Source organism: Coptis chinensis, chromosome 3 (genome assembly GCF_015680905.1).
Source record: "Coptis chinensis isolate HL-2020 chromosome 3, ASM1568090v1, whole genome shotgun sequence".
NCBI classification, from domain to species: Eukaryota; Viridiplantae; Streptophyta; class Magnoliopsida; order Ranunculales; family Ranunculaceae; genus Coptis; species Coptis chinensis.
Window position 1 is genome coordinate 112195262 of NC_141458.1, and position 27896 is coordinate 112223157.

Here is a 27896-nt window from a genome sequence, read left to right on the forward strand (position 1 = left end):
CCAAACAATTATTGACACATTTAATTTTATTTTTAATTCATAATCTCTTTTCTCTAAGGAAATTAAAACACCACAAAAAATTGAAAAAATAACTGAAAATAAGTTTTTAGTATTGGGTGCTCCCCCACTGCCACCACAACAGCCGCCACCACCATCACTCTCTTCCTCCACTATCTCTGTAACTCCCGTATTTTTAAAATACGTTTTTATTTATTTATTAATTAAATAAATAATTTATTTTAAAAAAATTGGTTGGATTGGACTCGGGACATATGGGCCTGGTTTTTGGGCCGAGTCGGTGTTGGGCTTGGGTTTCGGACCCAAGTATATAAACACATTGTTCTAGAGAATAGGGTTCTGGGAGAATAAAAATATTAAAAATGGAGGCGGCTTGTTTGCTCGAAAGGTTGAGCCGACGATTCGACCGGGAGGATTCGTCGAAATACGCCGTCGAGTGAGTAGAGTTTATCTCTCACCACTACTAAAACTATGATTTTCGTCGGTTTAGTATTTACGTATTTTACTGTCGAGTGTTTCCGACCAATTTTTATATAAATTTTTAGTTCTGTCCATATGTTTAGATTTTGTACTTGAAACTGTTGAAGCTCGACAGACGTCAATGGCGGCGTCGCGAGTCCACAACAAGAAATCGCTCAGTCTCTCTCTATTTGAATGTTTAGTATTTTGTTATACTTTGAACTGTTGTTGAACTGTGGAAGCTCTGTTCAAGCTTTGAACAGGCGCTAATGGCGTCGCCTAGCATGATGATTGTGTGAACTCTTAGTGGTTTGATTTGGTTTGGAAATTTGTGGGTTTGATGGATTGTTGGTGAGGGAGTAGTGTAGTAGGCGTGAGGGGGATCGAGTGGCTAGTTTACTGGGCTGTTGGAGCTTGGAGAAAGCTTGAACCATCGTTAATGGCGTTACTGCCATTACTGGGCTACTGAAGGTTTTGAAATTTGGGTTTATTTGGTTGTGTTTGAACTGTGTTTTTGTATGGTGGGTTGATGGGATGATGTTTGGTGGTAGTGGGGACGGTTGGGGGCTGTCGATTGGAGCTTGGAAAAGCCATTAATGGCGGTCCGAAATTGTAGATCTAGTTTGAGGAAGAGGTTGATTAACTGAGATTAGAGTTATTGTCTTTGTTAAAGTGGTTTGGTTTGTCATAATGAGTCAAACCGATATGAGGGAGGAGGGATTAGTGGTGGCCGGCGATTTGGTGGCCGGTGGTGGCAGTTGGAGAAGAAGACCTGTAGGTCGGGTTGGGCTTGGGCCTTGGTTGTTGTTGGGCCCGATTTTAGGTTGTTTTGGTTTGGGCCGGATTCTAGTTTAAGTTATTTGGCCCAAACCTCTTATTGTTTAGTTGGGCCGAAATTTCAGTTTTAGTTTTTGGGGCCGAAAACTTAGTTGTTTTGTATGGGCCAGTTCTAATATTAGTCTAGGGGCCCGTTTTATTTGTTTTGATTGGGCCGGTTTCAGTTTAAATTTTCGGGCGAACTCAGTTGTGTTTTGGGGCGGTCGAAGATAAGTTTTGGGCCCATTTCTAATATTGTTTTGAGGGGCCCCCATGGACTTTAATATAGATCCCAATTGGTCGTGGAATAAATGAGTTGGTTTTAGACTTCCGGGTTCTAAGGTTTGGGGTCGGCTAGTTGTCCGAACCGCTTCCGTGAATCACGAGCCCATGAGCCATGCATTAACCTTAAATTTATGAACCACGCTATGACCTCAACTTGTCGAAACATAAACGATAGTTTGACTTTGACAATGCCATTTGACTTTACCTTACCACCATGATGTTGGTTTTGACTTTGACCATGATGGGTTGATTTTGACTTTGACCATAATGTGTTGACTTTGACTTTGACCATGACGTGTTGACTTTGACCTTTGACCTTTGACCTTTGACCTTTTTGACCGCCGACTTTGACTTTTTCCGGTTTTTCCAGTTTTTCTCATATTTGATTTTATGGACTATTATAATAATAAAATGTTGTCGAACATTATATAACGTGGGTTGTCATTATCTAATTATGATTTGACGTGAGTAGTGTGTAAAACATATATATATTGGGCTTTGATTGTGGACTGTGGACTGTTTAATTGTGCTACGTTTTATGTTGTATATTATATAGACAAATGTAGTAATAAAATGCTGTGGAAGCTTGTATAAATTTGGTTGTCATTTATCTAATTAAGATTTGACGTGGATATTGTGACACTATGTAATATGTGGGATATATATGTTGAATGCAATAGTTTTGGAGAAATAAATGTATAACCGCTCCATTATTATATATGTGAGATGCTACTATGAGGTAGCATAGTATTTGTGAATATTTCCCACGGGAGTGTGGTGTAGTGCAATAATATATTGGCACGTGAAAGTATGAAAGTGGTTATGAGATATAATTGAGATATTTCTAAATATTATGGTTTAGTGCAATAAAGGTAATTGACCAAGACGTGATATAGTAGGATTTATTATGAGTCATTAATGTATGACACTTGAATAAATTACGAATCTAAAAATCCTAAAACCTAGCTACCACAACTCATGTGATTGGCCTTTCGGCGCTTCGCTTAATCCGAATGATGGCCTTCGGGCGTTCTTCCGGGCGTTCGCTTAATCCGAATGGCCTTCGGGCGTAAGTAATGTGATTGGCCCTCCCGCATTTCAAGAAAAGTTGAATGACCTCCCGACGAGTCGAATAGTGGCTTGATTATTCCGTTCGCAAAATAGAACGATGACGCGATTTTTTGCGCCGAATAGTGGCATTACTTACATAATTGCTTCCGTGTGAAGATTTACCCCGTGTCGCGCATCCCGCTTCGTGGTGGTTACGCACGGAGTGGTTCATTATGTAAGGGGAGGCATGTGGATGTACATGTTCGGCGTTGGGTAGCGATTGTGGTAGCCGGGAAACTAGGTAAGACATAGATACGACGTGATTTTAGGGACACGCAAAGAAAACCTTAACTAATATAATTATGGTAATATGTTGGTAAATGATATATCTCTAGATAGATGAGTGTATATGTTTGCCCTGGTTAGTAGTTTTAGTTAGAACCTAAAACTTCGTGGAGGAACTAAATGCCTTTTATTATGCATTATGGTATGTTGTATTAGTTGTTGGAAGTTAAAACCTCGAGGAACTACCACCGCGATAGATTATTGTACTTAAGGATGTTGTATTAGTTGTTGAAAGTTCACGGTAGCCTCGATGGAGGAACTAAACTAACCGTGTATGGATTGTGTATATATATGTATAATTATATGTTGTATTTTAGGGCTACTCACACCAAAGATTTTATAATGTTGACCGATTTGCATGTTTGCTTATCGAGTGTGTTCATTCAATGAACATAGTTGATAAGTTTTGACAGTTTAGTGTTGAAGAAGGTTGGTCAGCTGCGTGTGGTTTTATGCGTTAGCATTGCATTTCGGGATGTATTTTGTTTTCCTTTAAGGTGATATAGATTTTTCACCTAGACAATGTATTTGTACTTTCATTTGTAATTTTAAATAAAGAGTTATTGAAAAGAGATTTGTAACTTAATCTTATTTGTAAATTTTTGTAATGAAGAGGACATTTGTTTAATTGAAATTTTTATTGGTTTTTAATTATCCGCATATTTAAAACTGTTTATGGGTTTTTGGAAGTTAAGAGTGCGTTACACCTCGGAGATCGAAGAGTCGGGAACAAATAATGTTTTTCCGAATTCTGTCGAAATTCGGGGTGTGACAATCTCTCTATCTCTGTCTCTCCTATTCTTTTAAACTCATTTTTGCCTCTCACTATACCACCCACTTCTACTTGATTAGTGTAATAAATTTGAAATTTGAATCATGTTTCAATTAATTCATTGTTTTTTTTAGAACACAGAATCCATTACAATTTTAAAACTTTAAGAAAATTTCTAATTAGTAAAATCTTGTTGCAAATTGATCTTGTTTGGGTTTTTACTTTGTATAAAACTTATTTCATTAGTTGGAAGGAAAAGTGAATGGTGGTTGCCGGCGGCGGTGGAAACTGAGAAGAAGACTTATTTATGTTTTCTCATATTTATTATTTATTAAAATACATTTTTTGCTGGTTTTTTATGTAAAATTGTTGCCAATAAAAATTGCTAACTGTTTGGGTGCTACGTGGCGCAATATTGGCGCCGATGGATTCTACCACCAATAGCCGTTGGTGAACAAATTTAGACTCTGAGTTCGCTAACTCGAAGTTAGGTTTTTTTTTTTTTTTTTAAAAATCTGAATATTAATCTAGAACAGTCTAAAAATTGCACATGGCTCATTGATATGTACGATTTAAAGGTGTTACTATTTTATTTACGTCATATAGACCAACATCTAAACATGCAATGACACTGAAGTGCTATCATGCATGATTCATTATCGAAAAAAACAATAAGGGGTCGTTAGTTTTTTCTGAGCCTCTGAATGCTGGATGCTAAATGGCCCATCTTCTGAATGCTAAATATTGATTGCTGAATTCTAAAAAACATGTTTGTTTTATATTAGAATAACCTGGCTCTGAAGGCTGAATATAAATCATTCGGACAATTTTACTCATGTTATCTATTTTAAACACTAATTTGATTTCTTGTAAAACAAAATATATATTATATTTGAGGAGGGAGATGGATTATTGAAGAAAAAAAATGATAAATAAATTTATTTAAAATATGCTTTCACAAATATATTTTAACGGTTTATTTTCATATTTTGTTTACTTTCAGAAAATATATATGTAATTCTATTTTTAATAAAGTGGATATCATTCACCCAAAAAAAATGAAAAAACCCGTGACGCCAAGTACCTATTTTGAAGCCATAAATGGCAAGGTAAGAAAATAGATGAGTTCTTGAGATTGGGTTCTTAAAAAAGTGCAAAAAGAAACTTTTTCGCTTTTAATTATTAATTCAAAGATTCGTAAGAAATTTTGGTGTGATTGGTTGAATCTTGAAAGTACCACTGAATGCTTAAACTACTTTAAAAAACAAAAAACAAGTTTTGAGCTTCTAAATGCTTAAAACTTATGTTTAAGAGGCTTTAAATGTTGAATTTAAAAAAAAAAAAAAAAAAAAAAAAAAAACAACAACAACCCCTAAGTGCTATTATGATTCTATGCTTGCTATTGATTTTACCACCAAATACGGTCAATAGGTCAATTTTGCAATGTCAACTATTTTCTTCAGCCTAACAACTAATAAGCTAGTGATTTTCTTCTTAACTAATGCACTTTAAACAATATAAGGATAAGTATTAAGGAATGACGTATCTCATAGAAAAATATAATGAGATTCTCTATATACTTTCTCCTAAACATACATACTTGACGATAGTAGCAATTGGTTCTTATTAGCATCCTACTATAGACACAGTTTTTTCCTGCTACAAAATTCAAATGCAAACTTCCCTATCAACATTTACATGTGGGGAAATCTTCGATGGCTGTCTTATGGTAGCTCGTATTAGTACCAGTCAAACAATGTTCTGTTGAACGTTACTAGGAACAAACGGGAGAGTATGTCGTCGAGTTGGCTATACAAAATAAGCATTTGCTTATAATGGGCAATGTGTGCTTATGGGACGTTAAAATTGTAATGCATAAAGAACTAATCCTAATGCACCAAATTCTAACACTGCATATAAAAATATTTTACCCTTTAATAATATTTTATGTACTATATGTGAATAAAGATATCAAATTTACCTTCAAACAACTCAAAGAAAAACCAAATAAGAGAAAAGAAGAATAGATTAATGAAGAGAGATATTTTTATAGATGATTTCTACTACAACAAAGCAGCTAACTTTTTTAAAAAATTGTACGATCGAAGAATGATAATGGAGAGTAAAACTTCGTCAGTAAAAACTATCTAGCATTTGCAAAGATTGATTTATTAATACATGAATTACTTTATCGAGCAGGTTTCGTTTACCATACTTTTTATACCACACTTCTCTACAAAATGAGTTAAGGGTTAATAATTTGTGGATATGATCTACTAATCATAGATAACATCTACACAAAAATTTATCTCATTTGGAAATCTCTAACCTAGTTAAAAATTATTGTCAATTTTAAATTTTTTTTAACGGCTCAGATTATTCAATTTTACAATTATCTTTTGACATATTTAAATATTATCAAATGAGTTGAAATTTTATAGAGGTGATATTCATAATTAGTTGAATACATCCACAAATAACTAGATTATAATTTACGTTATAGGTAAAATTGTAGGATATAGTATAAACTATGGTATAAAAAGTATAGTAAACGGAATCTGCTCTAAATTTCTATCACTATGTCAAATATGGGGAGATAGGCAAATAGAATTTCTACAACACTCCTATCTCTATATTGAAGTAGAAATATGACATTTTCAACTATGGTTAGATGAGCCGACAAACTTAATAACTTCTTATTACAGTTGATTGATTTTTTCCTATGATGTTGATTGTTTAAAGCTCTAGCTGATTACAGTTTTGGTTCCCAAAGTTATTTAGTATAGTGAATGATTTATAGTCTTCGAATGATTGATGGACCAAGGTTTCACCTTTACCAATATATTTTTCGTCTTCTACGCTTTTATGGCTAAATACACATTTTTTTTTTTATTAAGGACAATTTTAATAAGAAAGATATAAATACACAATTGATCAATTAACAAGTTTATAGACCTTGGACTTTGTGAGTTTAAGTTTTAGGTTGCTAGCTAGTGCTCTAGCTCTGATGACTAATCTTATTTATGTTGGTTCTTGAAGAACTAGACCATAACCGGACCATTGCCTCCCCTTGATGCATGTCTCTAGATCCAAATCTCTCATTCGGTGAGAAATGCTTCATGAGGGTTGAGGCAGCTAAGCTGCATTGAAATATCCTTTATGTATTTTATTAATATTTTTGTACGCAAATTCAAATGGCTAAAATTAATCCTCCAACCAGAGGCGGATGCAGGATTCAACAATATAGGGGGGGGGACTAATACTAATATAATTCTCACTACTCCTTTTTTTTTTTTTTTTGGAGTGAACAGTTATCACTGTACGGGGGGCTACAGCCCGGGTTAGCCAACTCATAGATCCGCCCCTGCCTCCAATACTCGACTAAAATGCTAACATTACTTAATGTTGATATTGGACTAAGATCGTCTTTCTAATTGTAGAATAAAATACTTCAATTCTATTCAGTGGTCTTTGATTCATCCTATAATATGGATTTATATACAAGTTAGTTTCTTGTCTACCAAGACACACTATTCTAAATATATTGTTTCTTATATAAATATATCATAAATATATTGTTTCCTATTTAGAATATATATACAGCTTTCTACACTAATTTCATATGAGTCCGGATTCACTAAGTATCCGGTACCCTCACAAGTCAATTTGTATGGGCACTTAGATTAATTTTGAGATTTTAAGATTAGATAACGAATGATTAACACCGTTTTCTATTACCTTAGCTATCAAAATCTTTTATTTTGGTAACAAAATCTAAACCAATCGACACAAATCCAAAATCCAAAAGAGAGCCCGCAAAAAACTCATCTTCTTCCCTCCTATTTTCTTACCTCTATTCTCCAATTTTTCTTTCAATCTTTAATTTTTTGAGGAACTAAATCTAACCAAATCCTAAAGTCAAAGAGAACGTGTTAATTCAACCCCGCCGAAAACTCAATTTCCTAACAAAAATATAAAATACCCATCTTCTTCCCGCCGAACTTCTTCGCCCCCACTTCTCTGAAGCAGCTTGGAAATGGAAATACTGGATAGCAAAGGAGGTCAGTGACAACATGCTGATTCTACCTTTTTGTATGGCAGTGTTGATTGATTGATTTGTATTTAAGAGATTCAAATCTGTTGGCATAAGAATTAGGCATTACATTAAATCGTAGAGAAGAACTAAAGAAGAGGGACTCATTTTCTAGAAAGTTTAAGAACTTAACTAGTATTGTTGGTTATATACGTGAAGCATTTCCAATAATCACTTTTGGTCCTTTTGATAAAAAGCAAAGTTGTTAGAAGTGAAGGAATTGACATTAAGGGAAGAGTGCTGAAATATTTCGACAACATGAACTATGGGCGAAGCTTCTCTCTGACAGGATTACATGTTGTGCTAGTTATTTACGGGTTGACTCTCTTCTAGTTAGGGGACAATTCACAGTTGCAACACCTTAGTATGTGAGATTTTACTGATATTTGGCCAGCATTTAATAACTTATACGGGCAAGTAGATATGATCAGTTTTGTACGATTTGTTTGGTTACACTTATCGGGATTTCCTGTAAATGTAAACAAGTGATATGCTTATGGCAACATGCATTATTTCAAACTAATCATCTGTGTATTTGCCCAAGTTCGTATACAAAAGAAGTTATGAAGAAACCCAAGCAAGACAAGGACGACATTGAAATCTAGCAAAAGCTTAATTAAGCACAATTACATCAATAAATCAGTAGAACATCCGAATAATTATTAGAGGCCGTGTTCTAAATAAACATGAATGGGTCTAAGTGAATCATGTACTAAATTATTGAATCGCTGCGGAGAAGAAAAAGTCTAAGAAAATCTAATACGACATTGAAACAAATTACTTAAGAGTGTGGGACGACTTCTTCAGATTGTGGTGGGCAATTCATTGTTCATAATGATTGCTCCTACATGAAAGGAAGAACTCAAATTGGAGAATAGAGGTAAGAAAATAGGAGGGAAGAAGATGAGTTTTTCGCGGGCTCTCTTTTGGACAACTAACGTAATAGAAAACGGTGTTAATCATTCGTTATCTAATCTTAATCTCAAAGTTAATCTAATGGGATTAGTTGCGCCCACACAAGTTGACTTGTGCGGGTACCCTCACTGAATCCGGACTCATTTCATATTATCAGTCATCCATTTTAACATTGTCGGTTCCACATTGCCACACAATATGGTTTGCAAAATTTGGGAAAGAAATTTGTGTCTTAATTATAATAATGGGAGGGGTTCTAGGACATATTTTATCTTGACATATAAACAAACTCAAAATTGTTAGGATATTTATAAATTTCGGATTAGGCTAATATTTTGTAGATATAATTTCCTAACTATTTTAAATATTGTCACAAATAATTAAAAAAATAAAAAATTTCTAAATTTGCCAAATATAGTATAAAAAATGGTGAAAATGAACGGTCTATAATTAGCCAAATTTTGTAAATTGTTAACTACATTTGGTAAGTTTGAAATTTTTTGATTATTTGTAACAACGTTTAGAATAGTTAGGAGATCACATCTACAAAATATTAACCTAATCCGAAACTTATAAATGCCCTAACGATTTTGAGTTTGTTTACGTGTCAAGATAAAATATGTTTTTAGAACCCATAGCTATAATAATTTGCACCTACAATTATGGTTTTTCAGTGAGGATCCTCCACATTATTAGATTGCCTGATTTCCCGGAACCCTCCCTTTTCAAGTGGTGTATTTTTTTTCCCATTATTTTTGAGTTATTTAATTAGAACCACTTCACTCACATGCATCATTGAAACTTTCTAGAGCCACTCCCTCACACGAAAATTGTATTAATTAGGGATAATATCCTAGCAGCTTTCTTGTTTCCGTGCAATAATTTTTTTTCGACAATTTCACTGTGATAACATTTTAATATAAAAATGATTGTTAAGAAAACATATATTTAAAGTAGATGTAAGCATATAACATCAAAAGGCAAAAAATAAATTGCGCAATTTGTAGCCAATAATTTTGAGAAAGAATAAATATGGAGTTTTAAAAGATTTGAAGAAAACTCAATAATGTAAAGAGACATGAAGTTGAGGTATATTTCCATTTTAGTTTGTTAAAGAACTTAGATGTGGCTGGGAGTTGCCCAGTTGAGTAGTTTATTGGTTTCTTCCAAAATGAAGGTGTAAATACATAAAAGCAAAATTTGGAATTTGGATAAGTATAAAAAACAAATAATTTTTTTGAAATTTGTAAATCAAATTGTGGGTTTTTCTTCCAGAAAAATGCTTCAAATAGGCAAGCTTAATTAATTAGGTACTTCGTCACTTGGGCCATTCTTCTAAACTAATTTTGTCCTTCGACTGTGGCTTATGGGCCTATGAAATACATCAGTAAGTTTTATTTTGCAAAAGTTGGTGGGCCAGTGCCCTCTCGTCCCCAATGTAGCCCGGCCCCGTTTTTGTTTATTAGCACTTTTTGTTTTTTTGAATAAATGACATACATGTAACAGCAAATGCGAACACTGCTTAGCAAACCAGACGCAAGCAAACTGTTTAGTATATGCAGTAAATGGCAAGCACTGGTGCGTAGCACGGGTTGTATAATGTCCAGAAATGGTCCTACTGGCATTGAAATTAAAGCATAGAACGAGTCTAATTTACAAAGATGATGAAGAAGCAAGTGGGTCTGTTGCCCATAGAGACATGTATAGGAAGGTGCATGCATGTGCCATATCCACAATTCCACACAAGACAAACTCCAAAACAGGAAGGAAGATGAGATATTTCATTCGTTAGAAGATTACCATCAACCACGTACAATACATTTAATTTGCCTGGTTACAATACAGCTTCATCAACTTTGTCTAGGCTTGCACCAATCTCCCATCTGTTATAACCCCCTTCTACATGTTCTTGGCCACCACCTTCACATGGCTGGACCTTTCACAACTCACAAGCCTATTAACTTCCAAATCATCTCTGTATATAAATACACCCTACAATAACAGTTTATAGTGTGTGTTTTGTGTATAAATTATTCCAATGGGTTCCAAGGTTGTAGGTCTTTTCTTCTTTCTCAACATTCTCTTCTTTTCTTGTGTCTCATCTCATAAGATTGTATGTCCTCCAGCACCTAAGACTCCTTCACCTACACCTGTGAAGCCTGCAAAATGTCCTAAGGATACCCTTAAGTTAGGGGTATGTGCTGATTTACTAGGGGGATTGGTGACCTTAGTTGTTGGTACTCCAGCATCTAGTCCATGTTGTACTTTGCTGTCAGGTCTTGCTGATCTTGAAGCTGCATTGTGCCTTTGCACTGCTATTAAAGCCAATGTTTTGGGTCTTATTAAGCTTGATGTGCCCATCGCTGTTAGTCTGCTAGTTAGTGCATGTGGGAAGAAGATCCCTGATGGTTTCAAATGTTAAGTCACTTATCAATGACTTATGCATCTACTTGTGTAACGTTATTCTGTTGAGTCGTTATGTGTTAATTGAATGATGTCTCCGTTTCAGTGCTTCTGGTCACCAAAAATTCTGTTTGTACTTTGTAGACACTAAGACACGTTATTTGAACCCGTTCAATGTGTTTATAAAAAATGTAATCATTGTGTGTTTTCATTTCAAGGTGGCAATGTTGCATAGAACCCACGAGGTGCCCTAAAATAAGCTTCAATCTCATGGACACTAATTTTGCCTGAAAAAAATTACTAATTAAGCACACAAAATGTATTTCATACCATTTCACTTTACTAGCTTGTTCTTCTGAAGAAAATTGCATTGGACAATTGCATTTAACAAGACCAAAAAAATAATAATAATAAGCGCCGTTTCCAGCGATCAAGCCTAATTGCAACAACGGCCTTGTCAATAAACTCTGTTAAGGAGAAATGGTTTTGGGTTAGCAATGAAAAAAGACCAACCTTAACCCTAATTGCCTGATATAAAGTTATAAACTGTTGCCTAGTACTTGGGCCTGCCAAATTGACTTGGTCTGGGCTCGAGCAAGGACATCGTTTAGATGGTTTCTTAAACTTGGGCTGGATGATTGTCCAACGGGCCAAGTCAAACCCCTTACTATGCGAATTAGGCCCATTAAGGGGGGTGACCCCAGTACAAAATGCATGACTCGTTCACGTATAATTACATGAAAAACCAAGGGAAATAATCGTGTATATCTGTTACTAAATACACTATAATTAACCTGGCCTCTTAAATTAGACCAGCCTTTTTTCTACCGCAAAATACCATTGATGAAATATTAAAATAAATTGTGCACTGCACTTTAAAATTGACTACTTTGTCATTTCAGTTTTTACTTCCGTGTATGCCCTTAAATTGAAAGAATACTTTGAAAGACTTTTATGAAAATTCCCCTTTAAGGATTTTTGTGTAAATTCAAGTCAAAAATAAAATACACGCACGTGAGGGACGCCCTTACCATTAATACAAAATTTAATTACCATAAATACACTACTCCTTTCCCTTTTCCGTCTCCCTACACATTTTTTTTTTTTTTGTTTTATAGTTTTATTAGTTATTTACTGCAACTACTTTTCTCATTCTCGATTTTGTTCCAAAACCTATAACTCCAACTCTTTGAATCTAATTTAGAGAAGATCTTCAGCGTGAGGAAGAAACCTATAACTCACTGATTTGGATGAAAGGTTAGTTTCTTCAAGTCCTTCATCCAACAACAACAACAATCATCATAACATAAATCATCATAACAATCTGATTTGAATTGGCAATCTTTTTTTTATACGATTGCCAATTCAAAACAACAACAACACAATCATGATTCAAAGATGACGATAAAAAGGAAAGAAGAAAGCGGTTAGCTACTCAATCATCATTTGATTCTCCCAACGAATTTGTTGTAAGCTTTTTTTTTATGCCTTGAAACCTAACTTTTTCCATTACTCTTTGAAACCCGAGAACCTTATTGTGTTTTTGACTGATCGAACATAGATTAAGAAATATCATAAAGTTTTTTGTCTCGATCTTGATTAGAATGGAGTAGAAGAATGTGAACTTACCCATTGCCATTGTTTTCTTTTTGTGTTGATTTAATTTTGATGTAGAAACGTAACTGTACACGCTGAATCATCCAATGTCTCGTCCAGCCAAACACCCAGTTCACAACCCTCAATAAACGTTTTAACATAAATTAGGGTTATAAATTGGTGTATATTCTGAAGATATTGGCCGGCTTTGTTTTTGGATACCAACAAGTGTGAATTCTATTCCTATATATATATTATATATTGTAACACATTTTAAAAAAAAAAATTGTCGTTTTTCTATTATACCTGTTTTTGAAAAGGCGTGTATTATTTTTTCAAGTATTTTAAACTGATAAATGTCTTTATGGGAACGCTGGATTGTGACATTTATCTTTAATCATGTTTTCTTTTTGCTACTATTGTTGGCTTACCAAAATTTGTTTGTGTACATAATTTGGTTTGTAATTTTGCCTCTGAACTATTTTTTTACTGGAATTTTTTCATCAACATAGTACACATTGAGAAAAATAAAAAAATTCCAAAGAAAACTCATCTAAAACATATCTCCCAAAGATTTTGTTATTCCACGTCTTCCAACTCACCCAAACGAGGCTAGAGTGGATTGTGCTAACTTGGAGGTGAAGTCCTTTTCTATAGTATTGGATGTCAGTATCTTGTGAGAGGAGGAACTACCGCTTCAGGGACTTGGTGCTCAATTAGAATGACCTTGTTGCTTGGCCATAATCTGCTATTGTGTTCTAGGTGTAGGACAATTACTACTACAGAAAAGCTCATTAACCACTGTTATATACAGTGGTAAAAACATTTTAACCAATGTTTCTAAACCGTGGTATCAGCTAGGGTGGCAAATACTTCTAGCAAAATTGTGGTATTAAGTGCTCATTATTTACCACGGTTTTAGAACAAACCGTAGTATTATATTTTCGAACACTGTGGTGGCTTATATAGTATTCTTATACCACTGTTCTTGCAAAACCGTGGTATATAGTATATGTTTTTTTTAAAAATAAATGAAATTAAACCTCATTTAATTCAATAATCAAAACACCATCTCATTAACAACTTGCAAAATAGATTTTGAGCCCATTTTTCATCTTGTTCAATTTTGAACATTCCACATCCAACTTAAAAGTAAAACATAGGGCAACTAACAAGAAAGAAAATAATTAATTGACATCTACCAAGCATGAAATACCATTGTAGACTAATATTTCAAGTACAATAAGAAAATAATCTTTCAAATCTACGTGTTCCAGTTTGTACAAATTAAAATAGTAATCTAATTGATTATGCTAATAATATGATCATTCAATTTGTGCAAGGGTTGTCATCCCTTGTTGAGCATTCACCTGCAACAATAAACAAATGCTAAGATTCTGTGTATATACATGTATTCCTAGAGCTAGTTTCAAGTTGATTTCAGTTGTTCTTGTGGAAATAAAAAGTGTAAGTTAAGGGGAAAGAAAGCAGAGTCCAAACCTAAATAGAAGGGGGGTTCCAAACATAGCAGCTAAGATGCAAAGTTATCATCAACTGGCTCAAACTGTCCATTTTGCTGGATGAATTGAAATTGATAATATGAAGTCGAACAACATCAAACTCATCTTGTGTGTATGTATCTTTAAGGGCTAAATTTGTCATCTGGATGAGTCAAAGATCAAGATAGGATTTTAAGTTAATGACAATAAAAACCCATGCAATGTCCATTGCAAAGAAGAAATAAAAAATTTAACCTTATACAACAACCCTAGCACATGGTTATTGTTTAAGCCTAGTAGATGGCAAGGGATGGTGCTACTAGTGACAGAATTTTGATCAACAATTCTCACCAGGCATGGTTATTTTTTAAGCCTACATTCTTGATGTTTGGGGCATGAGCTTCAGTAATTCTTGCTCCACCCAAACACAAGCCATTACTTGGCTTGCACTTGATATGATTTTTAAATTAATTAGCAAGCAAAAAGAAACTACACTCCACATTAAATTAACTTAATATAACTTTTTAACTTAACAAGCAAAAAGAAATGACCAGTTCAAAAACATGTGTAGTCGTGTACAACCAATCAATATCCTTATCCTGGGTTGCAAGGGATGAGAACAACTTTTTTTCCGTTTGCATTCCGCTGACTTTCTATAATAATTTGACTCTTCTCAGTCCCATCAGCTTCTGCGAAAAATATACGATTGACAAATCCGACGATATCACGACAGCTAGCAAATTCATGACAAAGAATCACTATTACAGAAAAGCTCATATACCACTATTATTTATAGTGGTAAAAAGCCTTTAGCCACTGTTTTCATACCGTGGTAACAACCACCGTGACAAATACTTTTAGCAAAACCGTGGGGAAAAATACCTCTTATATACCACGGTTTTGACTCAAACTGTGGTATTAGGATTTCCAAACCATGGTTAATAGTATGAACAATATGCTCTATTCGATGTGAACCGTGGGGAATAGCAATGATAAATACGACGGTTGGATAAACACCGTGGGGGTATATAATATGCTTATACCTCATTTCTTACCAAACCGTGGTTTATAGTCATTTTTTTAAAAATAAAAGCCCCTAATTATTTGATTCTAATCATATTCATTCAATATGCAACCTGCCCATTTTCACCATATATATCCACACTGGATTTAAAAACACATTGCTCAAATAAACAATCATAGTGCAACACGAACAAAAGAAATAAATTTAGACATCCAATACGAAAACATTGAATTGCTAAAAGAGTTTTGAACTTTTTTGAGTCATAAATAATGAAATAAACATTCAAATTTACTTGTTCTATCAAAGTAATAATGACATAACTTGTTCCATCAGTCAAAAGAGCAATCTATTTGTTCCATCTAAATATAAAAAAATAGTGAGACCAAACACCAAACCTTAACTAGAATGGGTCAAAACCTAGCTAAGACACAACGCTTAGCTGAACGCTCCATTATGCTGGATGAATCGAAGAATTTCAAGTCGAAAAACATCAAGTTCCTCTTGTGTGTATGTATCTTTGAGGGATAGATTTGTTATCTGCACGATCAAAGATCATAGAGTAATATAATAACTAAAAAATGAAGAGTAACACAAAATAGAGAATTCTAGTGTATGACGACTTAACCTTATTTTCAAAAGAATTATATGAACAAGCTTCCATTATTTCTCTCATAAACTTCATTACGTAATACCCACATTGGATTGTAAGGGATAAGAATAACTCTTTTTCCACTTGTATTCTGCAAGCTCTCCACAATCATTTGAGTTTTCTCATGCCCATTAGCTCTTGTGAAGGATAAAGGGTTTACAAATCCGACAACATCATGACAACTCACAAATTCGTCATAAAGAATCCTAGAGAAAGAAAAATAAAACAATCATAATTACTAAAGCTAAATATGAATATCTAAGATTTACGATAACACCAACAATGAAATTTTGTAGATCTTTTAACCTCATGTATACCGCCAAAATAGCAGCATCTAACCAACCCATGTTACATATATTTATTATATCGCTTTTCTCCATAATGAAACTACCCATATTATCTCCAAACAATTCTCCTCCTACTGGAAAATGTATCGAACCTTGGTCCCTTGGAAGTGCCATATTGAGGAATCCCACAAACAAATATATTGCACCTTGATTATAACTATCACTAGTTTGATTTTTACTTCCCTAAATTAAAAATTCAGAACAACCATTTCTTAAAAGAGAAGCCAAATTAAGAAATTGATTATATAATTTCATATAAAAGAATCTTGTTATTTACCTCAATGTTGTCTTTATAATAGACATGGTTCTTTGGCCAAGGAACTTATGTGCCAAGAGCATTTGCGACATATCTAAGCTCCTCATTCACTTGTATAGGAAGAGCAAGATGGCCAGCTTTTTCAGAAACAAGCGATACAACCGCAACACGAACATTATTGAGTCCCAAAGGGTAACCGTGAATTTCTTTTCGTTTATTTCACTCATATACCAAGCCTTCAGCAACAATATTTGATCGGCCAACCGCAGCCAAATAACATTTTTTTTTCCTATATAAATATCTAAGTATCATAATAAACACACGACATTATATTTTAATAACATATTACGTGTAAACTGCAATTTACCTCCCCTAGACCAAATGTTTGATCCCATGTTTTCTTATTTGCCTTGTTCACACGATCAAATTGAGCCAAATTACACTGTAGGCCCTACAATTGAAGTATAAATCTTAGAACCATTTTAAAATTATATATATAACGTGTAAAATACTACTTACCTCTCCTAGACCAGATTGAAAGCTAGTAATCTTTTTACCATTAAGTGTTTATCTATTTGTCAGCTCAAATCACGATCAGCCAGGCATTCCTGCCCAATATATCAATCAACAATAAGCAAACTTGCAAACTAATAGTAAAACAACAGGCATAAGAACTTCTAAAGCTAGTTTATGTACGAGAACAGTCTCCATCTCTTACTTGTTCAATCAAACACCTTAAGCCACTAAGAAAAACCATAACTGCCAGGCCACTATATAGGTAACTACATGCCATCACCAGGCCACTACAAGTTTTACTAGGCTACTAAAAGGCAAGTATTTGGTGAGAACTAAAACCTTACTTTCCTTTCAACAAATTCACAAAAGGAAAATTAAAATATAAAATAAACATCAACTAAACAGGTGAAGAAGAATAGCGAGGGAAATCTTTTTTTTTTAAGCATTAAAAGAAAAAATTTAGCAAAGTTAAACCTGAACCACAATAGAACATAACCTATATCTATTCTCCAAAAAAAAATTTTTTTCCAGTATTATACAAGACCATACTACCAATTATTTCCAAGCGCTGAGTACCATATTCTTCCCCAGTCCTATCCATCATCAGGCTACTAACAGTCATCAGGTTACTAACATTACGACTTCTAGGAAAAAGACTATCTTGTCGATCACAAGCATAACTATTCTCTGCCTTTTTAGCACTTATAACATCAGACACTTCCTCTGATTTCTTAGTAGAAAAATTATTTGAGATCAACGACATAACTTTCTTATTCCATTTCTTCACATTGTTCCATTTGCTAACATCACTAGCATTCTTCTGTGTCCCTTTCGATCTTTTTTGTTATTTAGTTTTGATGACTTAAACAAATACTATATTATAGGTTTGCTCCGTTTCTACCTCTTTAAATATTTACGGTCAGATAATACTACAAGTTTGGGGAAGCTGTTGAACTTATAAATGTGTGTTAGCTTGACATCAAAGTGAACATAGATACTCAAATCCTTTCGCCAAAGACTACCTATGCAGTATACCTTGTAATCAAATTTTATGATGAGGGCCTATGGACTTGAAGACCCACCACACAGGTCTCAGTCAAATTTCTTGGAAGGGGAGGTAGTGTGAACGGAGAACGTATGGTTTTCTTAGATCTTGAATGCAACTGCAGGCCACACATACGATATGTACCTCAACTTCTTGGGCTGATACGCTGAAGGTTTGGTCACATACTCAGTAAACCCCCTACTGAAATAAACTGCTATGATGAAAGGAAATCAAAACAAGGAGTTGATCTAATTGTCTCTTATCTTCACTGATCACCTGGAAGGATTTTAATGATATCAGAATCACCTGGGTCGATGATACTGAGACAACACACTCGATAGTGTTTCCTGCAGGCAGTTCCGAGATCTACATTGTTTCCACTGAAGTGATGAACCACTTTAGCCAACATTACAAACTCTTCCTCATAGGGAATTATATATCCAATCATAATAAATCAAACACACATCTTATAATAATAATAACAAATTATTCTATAGAAAACAACAAACACACATCTAGCTTTATTCTTCCAAAATTCTAAATATCTAATAGAAGAGAAGATAAAGAAACCACAAACAAACAAACAAACAAACAAACAAACAAACAAGAAACCTACATAAAGGATTATATAAGAGGATTACCTGGAAGTAGTAGCAACTGCCAACAAGTAACCTTTGTGTAGTAGACAAACGACAAAAGTGGGCTGGTTTGATCCTTCCTTGCGGTAATACTCACTTCGTTCGGGACTAACACAAAACAAGAACCAATTTTTTTTATAAAAATTCTATGCTTGAAGAAGAAAATCAAACTTTTAGAAAACCCTATTAACATCAAAACTAATTATATTACAGCCAAAATCGGGAGAGAGAAAAAAAATAACACAAATACCTGATAGTCGAAATTGGGGAGAGATGAACAAAATCACTACTTCAAACCTTTGTACAAATCCCTAGTTTAAAAGAGAAACCGATAGAAGTTGAGACTTGAGAAGAGTTCTGGAAGTTGAAAAGACTATGTTTTAGCACGAGACAAATTTTCGGGTTTTGCTAGATTGCTTTACCCACGGTAAGCCTATTTTTTGGCAAAGCATTAGCCACCTTTTCTGTAGAAACGGTGAGGTATATTAATGTGAGAAAACAAATTAGGAATTTTGGGTTGTACCGTGGTATATGGCATATTATATCCCACCGTTTTACGAGCCCAGTGGTATTTGCTTGTACTAAAATTAGAAAAGCCTTCCTTACCATGGTTATTGACTATTAGCCACCGTTATTGTGAAAACAGTGGTATATACCATTTGGTCTATCGTGGTTAATGTGCATTTCTGTAGTAGTGAATTATGAAAAAAGAGTAGAATAGCTACTTTACAGTGCTGGAAATACATACCAAATTACTTAAAATATTATAGATTGACAAATACAGAAAACTCAACCTTTGGTCTAGCCACTTAAAACTATGGTCTCAATAGGCAAGGATACCCACACCAGCATCTCAAAACTATTTGGATTTAATCAAGTGAGATAAGACCATACATCCCCACATACCAGGAGAATATCCACCTAAGTTGCAATAGTACAAGAACCCAAAAACAATATATAATTAATTGTTTAAAGAAAAACCATAAGTAGGATGATGCCAAGAGATGTACAGGGAATAATATCTTCTTTACTCCCAATGTTCACTCACTACACCTTTGAGTCTCCATCCAGCAGGACTCTCAATTCAATGGTTATCAAAGTCATGAAGCCAACAATAGCTTTGCAAACACTTAACATGTCCTAATCTATATATCACCAATGAATTTCAGTAACCAATAACTATTGCAAGAATTAGAACTTATCACCCCTCCTTCCTCCAGCTCATGTTGACATAAAAATATATGGAAGTACATAGCATAGCTACTCTACATCCTAAATTGAAGAAAACATACACCATAAAAATCTAATAATAATTCAATTCATACCTGAAATTCATCCACTTCACCGGACCTTTATATTACATCTTTTCCCTTCAAGTATTTGTATTGTCATGACCGCACTTCAAAGTAAGATCAATGTGTAAAGCTTAATTAAATGCAAGTAAAAGATAAGCATGTAACAGATTATTACATATACATATACACCCATGACTCACCTATTAAAATAGATATTCATATCATTAGATGGTAGATTATGTTTCGAATCCAACCAATTAAAAGTCATCCGCAATAAATTGATGACAATCAAAATCCAATGTCCACTTCAAATGTGCTCTACCTCTAAGGCAAAAAAAAAGGGCAATTCCTGTACTTTTCAAAGGCAAAGGGTTTCTACTTATCTAATTCCTATACTTTTCAAAACTCAAAAGTACAACAAACCCATCACACAAGTAGGAAGCATCAATTATATTCTAAGTAGCTTATACAGACTAGTCAAAGTAAGCAACATTGAACTTGTTCAATTAAAGGCTATGGCCTCATTATTCAAATCTAATGTTTAGAGAAGAATTGTGTTAGTAAAACCTCCAGTGCATAATCTTTGCATCACCAAACACAAAACCAACATTGAGTCTAAACAATTGATGGGTATCCACTATCTTGTTTCCACATCAGATTAAAAATGGGTTTAGACTCATTACCAAATGGCATAATCCAGCAAATCTTATAGTGCTAGTTATATTACAAATCCAGTGTTGAATTCAAGTACCTTGCTTGTCTTCTACTCTTTAGTACCCACACGACAACTTCAACATCCATTGCTTTCACAAGACAACATAACTTAACAAAAAAAAAAGGATGTGCGAGTTAGTTGAGACTAGAAGTTTTACAGACCATCAAATTAAATAAACACCACACACGCCAATTATGCTACAACTTCAACTTCAACATAGTTGAATATTTTCGTTAACACTTCAAAACTTCAAACATAACCTAACCCCACATAGACAAGCATTCAAACAATTCAAGTGCTTTTTACAACAATACTAATAACCAACCAAAAACAAAACCAGTGAAGGAAGTATCAAAGCAAAAAATAATAATAATAAAAATAATAAAAATCCATTGTTAACAATAAAAAATTATAAAAGAATGATCTTTTTCGGGGATTAAAAAGAGCAAAATTGAAAAATTCAAACCCAAACGAACAACAAATAAACCCTAATGCACTGAATGGTTTTAATTTCAGAGAACAAAACCTTCAGAAAAAAAATACTGAGAACAAAAACCCCAATAAATTGAATAGGATTTGATATTGAACATAAAATTACTAATTACCTCGAACCTCGAAAGTCTCAATCCAAGATGATTAAGGATGGCTGCAACCCAGAGCGATACAAGTAGATTAAGGAAGAGAGGGAGATGTATCTCAAACAAATTTAGAGAACTTTGGTGGTCCATATCGATTCAAGGCCAGGAAATTCTTAGCAAAGGTTGCCCAATCTCAAATTCCTAAAGGTTTTTTTTTTTTTTTTTTTTTTTTTTTTTTTAAAGAAAAGTGACTACTATTGCATGATGACTACTTTATCCATGATAGGGCTATTTTTCCAAAACATTCGCCACCTTTTCTTAGAAACAGTGGGGTATATGAATATCAAAAACCAAAATTAGTCGATATTGGATAGTACCGTGGTATATGACAATTATATCCCACCGTTTTACGAGACCAGTAGTATTTGCTTGTACCGAAATTAGAAAAACCATATGTACTGTGGTAAGTAGCTATTAGCCACCGTTATTAGGGAAACAGTGGTATATACCATTTGATCAATCATGGCTAATGTGCATTTCTGTAGTAGTGAATTTTGTTATTCTTCTAGTCTTCCTCATGTTTTTATGGTGTCTTGTCTTGCATCTCTATCTGTGAGGATCTCCCTCACAACACTCTTATGTTTCTATTTCACTTTGTAGTCATGTTCTTTTTATCAATAAAATTTAATTATAGTGAAATTTTATTGTAGTTAATTAAAAAGAAAGTTGAGAGAGAAAAGATGACAACTTATTAGTTGAGTTTCAGTCTCTCCTCACACTTTTTCTTATATAGAAAAATAGTATGTTTACACTATAGAAAGCCCAAAAAAATCCGGTTTGTGGAGATTAAGAGACCCTCTACAAACTGGGGGACATTCCGCCAGCTTTTGCTGGCTCCGTTTCCCTTCTATCACGGTTTACAAGAACTCTAACAATTATAAAAAAAAAAAAAAAATCTCAAAGAGTCACAGGCAGGGGCGGATGTAAAGGTTGGCTGACAGGGGCTGTAGCCCCCCCCAAACTTCTCCCAAAAAAAAAAGTAGTAGTAGGAATACTAGCCGTCTAGCCATAGGCCCACAAGTGACAAACACACACAATTCCAGTTTGACCGTCCTGTTTGTTTGCTGTTCCCACTTCCCAACTTTCTATTAGCGAAAACAAAGAAAAAAAAGAAATCACAACTCATAATAGAGGCCCACCGCCCATCACTATCTGTCTATTCCAGTTTCTCACAATTTACAATAAGAGATTCTCCAAAAAGTAAAACCGAACAAAAGAAACCGAAAGGTCAACCAAAAAAAAAAAAATTGAAAGTTCGTTACTTTGTGTCGCACACTCGTACAGACGGTACTATTCACAAAAGAAAATTTTGTTATATATTATTATCTTCTTCCAAATGGCAGTTCCAATTCAGCCCTAATCTATTTATCATTTTTATTTCATATTCGCTATTCATTAGCTAAGGACTAAGGTAAATTGTTTTGTATTATGCCTATATTTTTTTATTTCGTTATTGTTTTCAATTTTCAAATACTAATGTGTTCTCTATTTGACTTATTGCCTTGTTAACTTATAGTTTATATTGGAGTATTAGATTGTCATTTAATTTTTTGTCTTATTTAATTAGTTGAATATTATTGTAGTTATTATTGTGATATTTTTTTTTTTTTTTTGTTTTTAGTATAGAGCAAACTATTGATTATGAAATTATTATGATTTATCTTAGGTAAGAATGTCCAACATCAAGCTCGTAAGAAAATGAAAACCATGTTTTCCTTCTTTAAACCCAAAGATGTCACCCCGAAAAATGATGTAACTTCTACATCATCTAGTCTTGATATTTCAAGACTTGATAGAGATGGCCAACCTCCTTCACAAGTTCAAGTTGTTGAAATTGAGCAAGTTGAACCTTCTCCTCAAGCCCAAAGAGTTAGTGTTGAAGAAGTTGACTCCACATCTTTATTTGAACGTGATCCGGGTAAACGTACTCCAATATATAATTACCCGGTTAATCAACAAGATGATGTTCGACGAGCTTTTCTTGGAAAGGGGCGTTGGTTACTTGAACTCAGTGAGAAAGAGTATCCATCCACCATATTCGGAAAGCAAACTCGCCGGTTCAACTCCTCTTGGTTCACACTATTTCCTTGGCTAGAGTACTCACTCCATACGGATAGAGCTTATTGTTTTCCATGTTTTATATTTGAAACAAATCCGCCGAAGCGTCCTGCATTCACTGTTGAAGGTTTTAAATGTTGGAAGAAGATTAATAATGGAAAGAAGTGTTCCTTTTTGCAACATGAAGGAAGTCCATGCTCACCTCATAGGTCGGCGATGATAGCTTGTGAAAATTTCATGAATCCTTCTCGACATATAGATAATATGTTAAATACATTATCTAAAGAAGAGGTTGTTAAGAACCGTTTGCTAGTCAAAGCTATTCTTCAGTGTATTCAATTTCTTGCACTACAAGGGATTTCTTTTAGAGGCCATGACGAGTCCAAAAAGTCAAAAAATGGTGGAAATTTCAAGGGAGTGTTGGGATTTGCAGCGATGTTGAATGACAAGGTTGCAGAATTATTAAAATATGCTCCGAGAAATGCCACATATACCTCACATTCAATTCAAAAGACACTTTTGCATATCTATGCCGATAAAGTGAGAGAGAGAATTTGTGAGGAAATTGGTGATGCAAAATTTTGTGTCCTTGTTGATGAAGCACAAGATAATTCAAACAAGGAGCAAATGGCGATTGTCCTAAGATTTGTTGATAGAGGTGGTTTTGTTAGAGAGTATTTTCTTGGTATTGTTAGTGTTAAAGACACTTGTGCTTTAACTTTGAAAGAAGCTATATGCAATATCCTTGCTCGCCATAATTTGCATATTATAAATATGAGAGGTCAAGGTTATGATGGTGCTAGCAATATCTTGTGATCAATGGAATGGATTACGTGCATTGTTTCAAGGAGTGTCCATATGCATATTATGTGCATTGCTTTGCACATCGCCTACAACTTGCTCTAGTTAGGCTTCTAAAGATGTTTCGATGTTTGGTTATTTTTTTCCAAGTTGGCTTCTATTGTTAATCTTCATGTTGCTGGCGTGCCGCAAACAGAGTTGGAAGATACTCGGAAAAATGAAATTGATATCTTGGTAGCTAGTGGTGAACTTGTTACTTGGAAAAGGAGCTAATCAAGTTTCTACTTTGCAACGAAAGCGAGGAGATACTAGATGGAGTTCTCATTTTGCTTCCGGTTTGTAGTCCGAAAGAGATGTTTGATTCAATTTGTATAGTTCGAAAAGCGTCATGAAGAACGGGTCAAGCAACCTATCGTGGAGAAGCTAAAGGTGCTATTCTTGCAATGAAAAGTTTTGAGTTTGTCTTTCTTTTTCATTTATTGCATAAGACTATGGGAATTACTAATGTCTTGTGTAAAGCCCTGCAAGAAAAGTCCCAAGACATTTTAAATGCTATCGCCTTTAGTCTCGATCTGGTAAAGCACTTCTTCAAGAATTAAGAGGATCTTCTTGGGGCGCTTTCCTTAGTGATGTGATTTTGTTTTGCAAAAAACATGACATTGATATGCCTGATATGGGTGCTCGACACATGGCGGGTACAGGTCGTTCTTGCCAGCAAAAAGATTACATTACAGTTGAGCACCACTACCGCGTCGAAGTTATTTAATCTTTGTAATAGATTACCGGTTGGTGGAATTAAATAACAGATTTCGAAGAAACAATAGAGCTTCTTTATCTTAGTTACGCTTTGGATCCGAAAGATGCTTTTAAGTCCTTCAAAGATTGATTGATGACATTTGCAAACTCGCAGAAAAGTTTTATTGTGGAGACTTCATGAAACAAGAGATACATCTTTTGAGAAGTCAACTGCAACATTACAAACTTGATGTGCTCAAGCATCCTCTTTTTTTCGAAGTTGTCTACCATCTCCGAATTATGTCAAAGACTAGTTGAAACAAGAAAGATCAATATCTATTATTTGATTGATAGATTGATTCGCCTTGTCTTGACACTTCCCGTTTCCACGCAACTTCTGAGAATCGAGCATTCTCAAACTATGAAATTGCTCAAAACACGACTTAACAAGAAGATGGGGGATGAATTTCTTGCAGATTGCATGACTATTTACATTGAACGGAATTTGCTAAAGAAGTTGATTTGGATGTAATAATAGATGTATTTGATAAGAATCCACGCAGGTCAAAACTTCACTAGTGTGATGCTAATGTGCTATGTTATTCTTGCACATTTCTTTGTTATATTTGTCTAGGTCTATAGTGAAAACACTATTTTGTCCATTTTGGGTAAGGTAATAAAAGCGATAATTCTTTTGTTTATCAATGCTAGTTTATTGGTATTGGTTCCTAAAAAAATCTTTAAAGGTTAACTCCATGGCAGCCCCCCCTTATCTAAAATCCTAGATCCGCCCCTGGTCACAGGTACCAACGTTAATCTTTCACTGAACAAAGTAGGAATACCGAGTATCGTGCAAACACTGCCCTTTCATCTAGGCTTACGAGACATTGAGAGTTTGAGACCCAAGTGATCATATTTTAGATCTAGCGACTGGTCAGACTATAGATTGCGCTTGGAGGCAATGGCAGGTCGGGGTTCTAAATGGTGATGGGAGATGCATTTTGCATTTTCCAACCGACTAAGTAGTAATTGTGAACTACTGTTACCCCTTATTGAACTATAATTTTCGAACCACATATTGCATATATTTTGCAAAAAGTGGAGAATGGCTTCGGCAAACTCTAGGGGTGGAACTCGGGTGGGTTGGGTTGGGTTGAGGTATAACCCGAGTCTAGGAGTGTAGTACGGGGCGGGGCGGGTCAACCGCGGGTCAAATAGTGATGGGGCGGGGCGGGGCGGGGTTAGGGGATACAAATCCAGTGGTCTCCGATGGGGCGGGTTGAAGTGCCATGTCTTAGTACCATCGCCCGGCCCATTGGGTCACCTTTTGGGCGGGTTTGGGCGGGTCATCTGGGTCAGGTGGAAATTATCATTTTAACCCAATTTCACTAAAAAAAAAACTTTCTAATTCTGCAAGTAATATATTTCCAATTCACAACATAGAAAAAAAATGAATCAATCAATAAAAAATAAACAAAAAAATAAAAAAAACTTGAATTTGAATCCAAAACCATATTTGTAAATTTGAAACTTATTTATCGTGATTTACCATTTGTAAATTGATTATTTTCCATAACATGATAAAATGAAGATGGGAGCGAGGATCTATGATACAAAACAATAAAATATAAACTAAAAGAATTCAAAATGAATATAAGGATGAATGATTTATCTTCTCCAAAATTCGAAAGTTGAATTTGAATTTTTGATATTTTTCCAATATTCAAACTTGAATATGTGAAATTAATATTGAACTCATAAGTTTGTATTCATATCTCTCAAATTTCTACAAAAGTTAAAAGAAATTATAAACAAAATACAAAAATATTAGAGTTAAAGTCTTGAAATTGTGCGGGTCAACGGCTTTTGACACGGTGCGGGTTGGGCGGCTTGACGGGTTGGGTTTGAACATAGAACCTACACCCATAGCCCGACCACATAAAAACGGTGGTGGGGCGGGGCGGGTCTATTTTTGGGTCGGTGCGGGTTTGGGTGGCGGGTGAAGACCGGGTACCCTACCGGATGATGGGTCAACGGTTTTTTTTTACACTCCTACCCGAGTCTAATCTGAATTTCAAATGTTTCAACCCGAGCCCGAGACCAAACTCTAGTCGGTCTTTGAATTTTCAACCCAAGTTCTAGCCCGACCAATTCGAGTCGAGTCGGGGTATATCGGGTTGGTCAAACTTCTCAAGTTTATTTTAGAATTAGGAGGTAAAAAACACCGATATTAAAATCTTCTAATGAAATCAAAGAGATTTGATTTTTTTAAAGGAATTGATTATATTATTCTCTCTAAAATAGAGATTCTCGATCTTATTTTTTATAAGAATAGAATGATTGAAATATATACGTATATAATATATGTACATGGGCTTGGGTTTTTCAATTTTTGGATATTCTAATCCGAGCCTAATCCAAAACTAGGTTGGGTTTTGATTTTACTAAACCAAGTCCAGACCACAAATCTAACATGTTAACCCAAAACCAACAAAAATCGGATTTTAGTCTATCGGGCTTGGGCTAATCCAACCCAAATTCCACCCTAGCAAACTCAAATAAAGGGCGCCTTCCTTTCAATCAACTTGTAAGACTCTTTGGTATATATTCTATACTTATTCCTTGGCTTATAAGGATCGGATTTGGTAAATTATTTGTGAAACAACAATCATAGGAAATCTATCCAACATTTTAAGATGGTGATTGAAAGTCTTCAGAAGATGACGATACAAGTAGTTCAATAAACTAAGATTTTCAACGCTTTGGTGAATTCAGTACATAAAGCAATGTACTTCCATATCAAAGAAAATCAGGATAGTGTGGAATTCATTTTGGATTCTTAGAAGTAACGCAAACATGTTACTATGTTAGTCACATCCTACTTTACTCCATGTCTCCAACTGATGTGGCACTACAAAATAACAGTTA

At 34.5% G+C, this 27896-nt stretch overlaps 1 protein-coding gene, 1 long non-coding RNA gene and 1 pseudogene across 3 annotated transcripts; 2 read left to right on the forward strand and 1 right to left on the reverse strand.

Annotated features, from left to right (window-relative positions):
* The first annotated feature begins 10791 nt into the window (after window positions 1–10791).
* On the forward strand, window positions 10792–11175 carry LOC147513035 (14 kDa proline-rich protein DC2.15 pseudogene; annotated as a pseudogene).
* A 4363-nt stretch (window positions 11176–15538) lies between these two features.
* LOC147513036 (uncharacterized) lies at window positions 15539–19760 on the reverse strand. Of its 2 annotated transcripts, XR_015217324.1 has the most exons (6): window positions 18977–19760; window positions 18730–18834; window positions 17047–17135; window positions 16549–16978; window positions 15901–16130; window positions 15539–15812 (listed from the first exon to the last, which is right to left on the reverse strand). It is a non-coding gene; the product is annotated as an uncharacterized LOC147513036 (long non-coding RNA). The 2 variants fall into 2 exon arrangements; XR_015217325.1 differs by lacking the exon at window positions 15901–16130 and having other exon boundaries at window positions 18977–19754.
* Window positions 19761–23072: 3312 nt separating this feature from the next.
* Window positions 23073–24248, forward strand: LOC147513037 (uncharacterized). Its single transcript, XM_086598848.1, has one exon. The coding sequence runs from the start codon at window positions 23073–23075 to the stop codon at window positions 24246–24248; it is 1176 nt and encodes a 391-aa protein (XP_086454974.1).
* The last annotated feature ends 3648 nt before the right edge of the window (window positions 24249–27896 follow it).

Coding starts and splice junctions, on each gene's coding strand:
- LOC147513037 (XM_086598848.1), top strand. CDS start 23,073: ATGAAAACCATGTTTTCCTTCTTTAAACCCAAAGATGTCACCCCGAAA.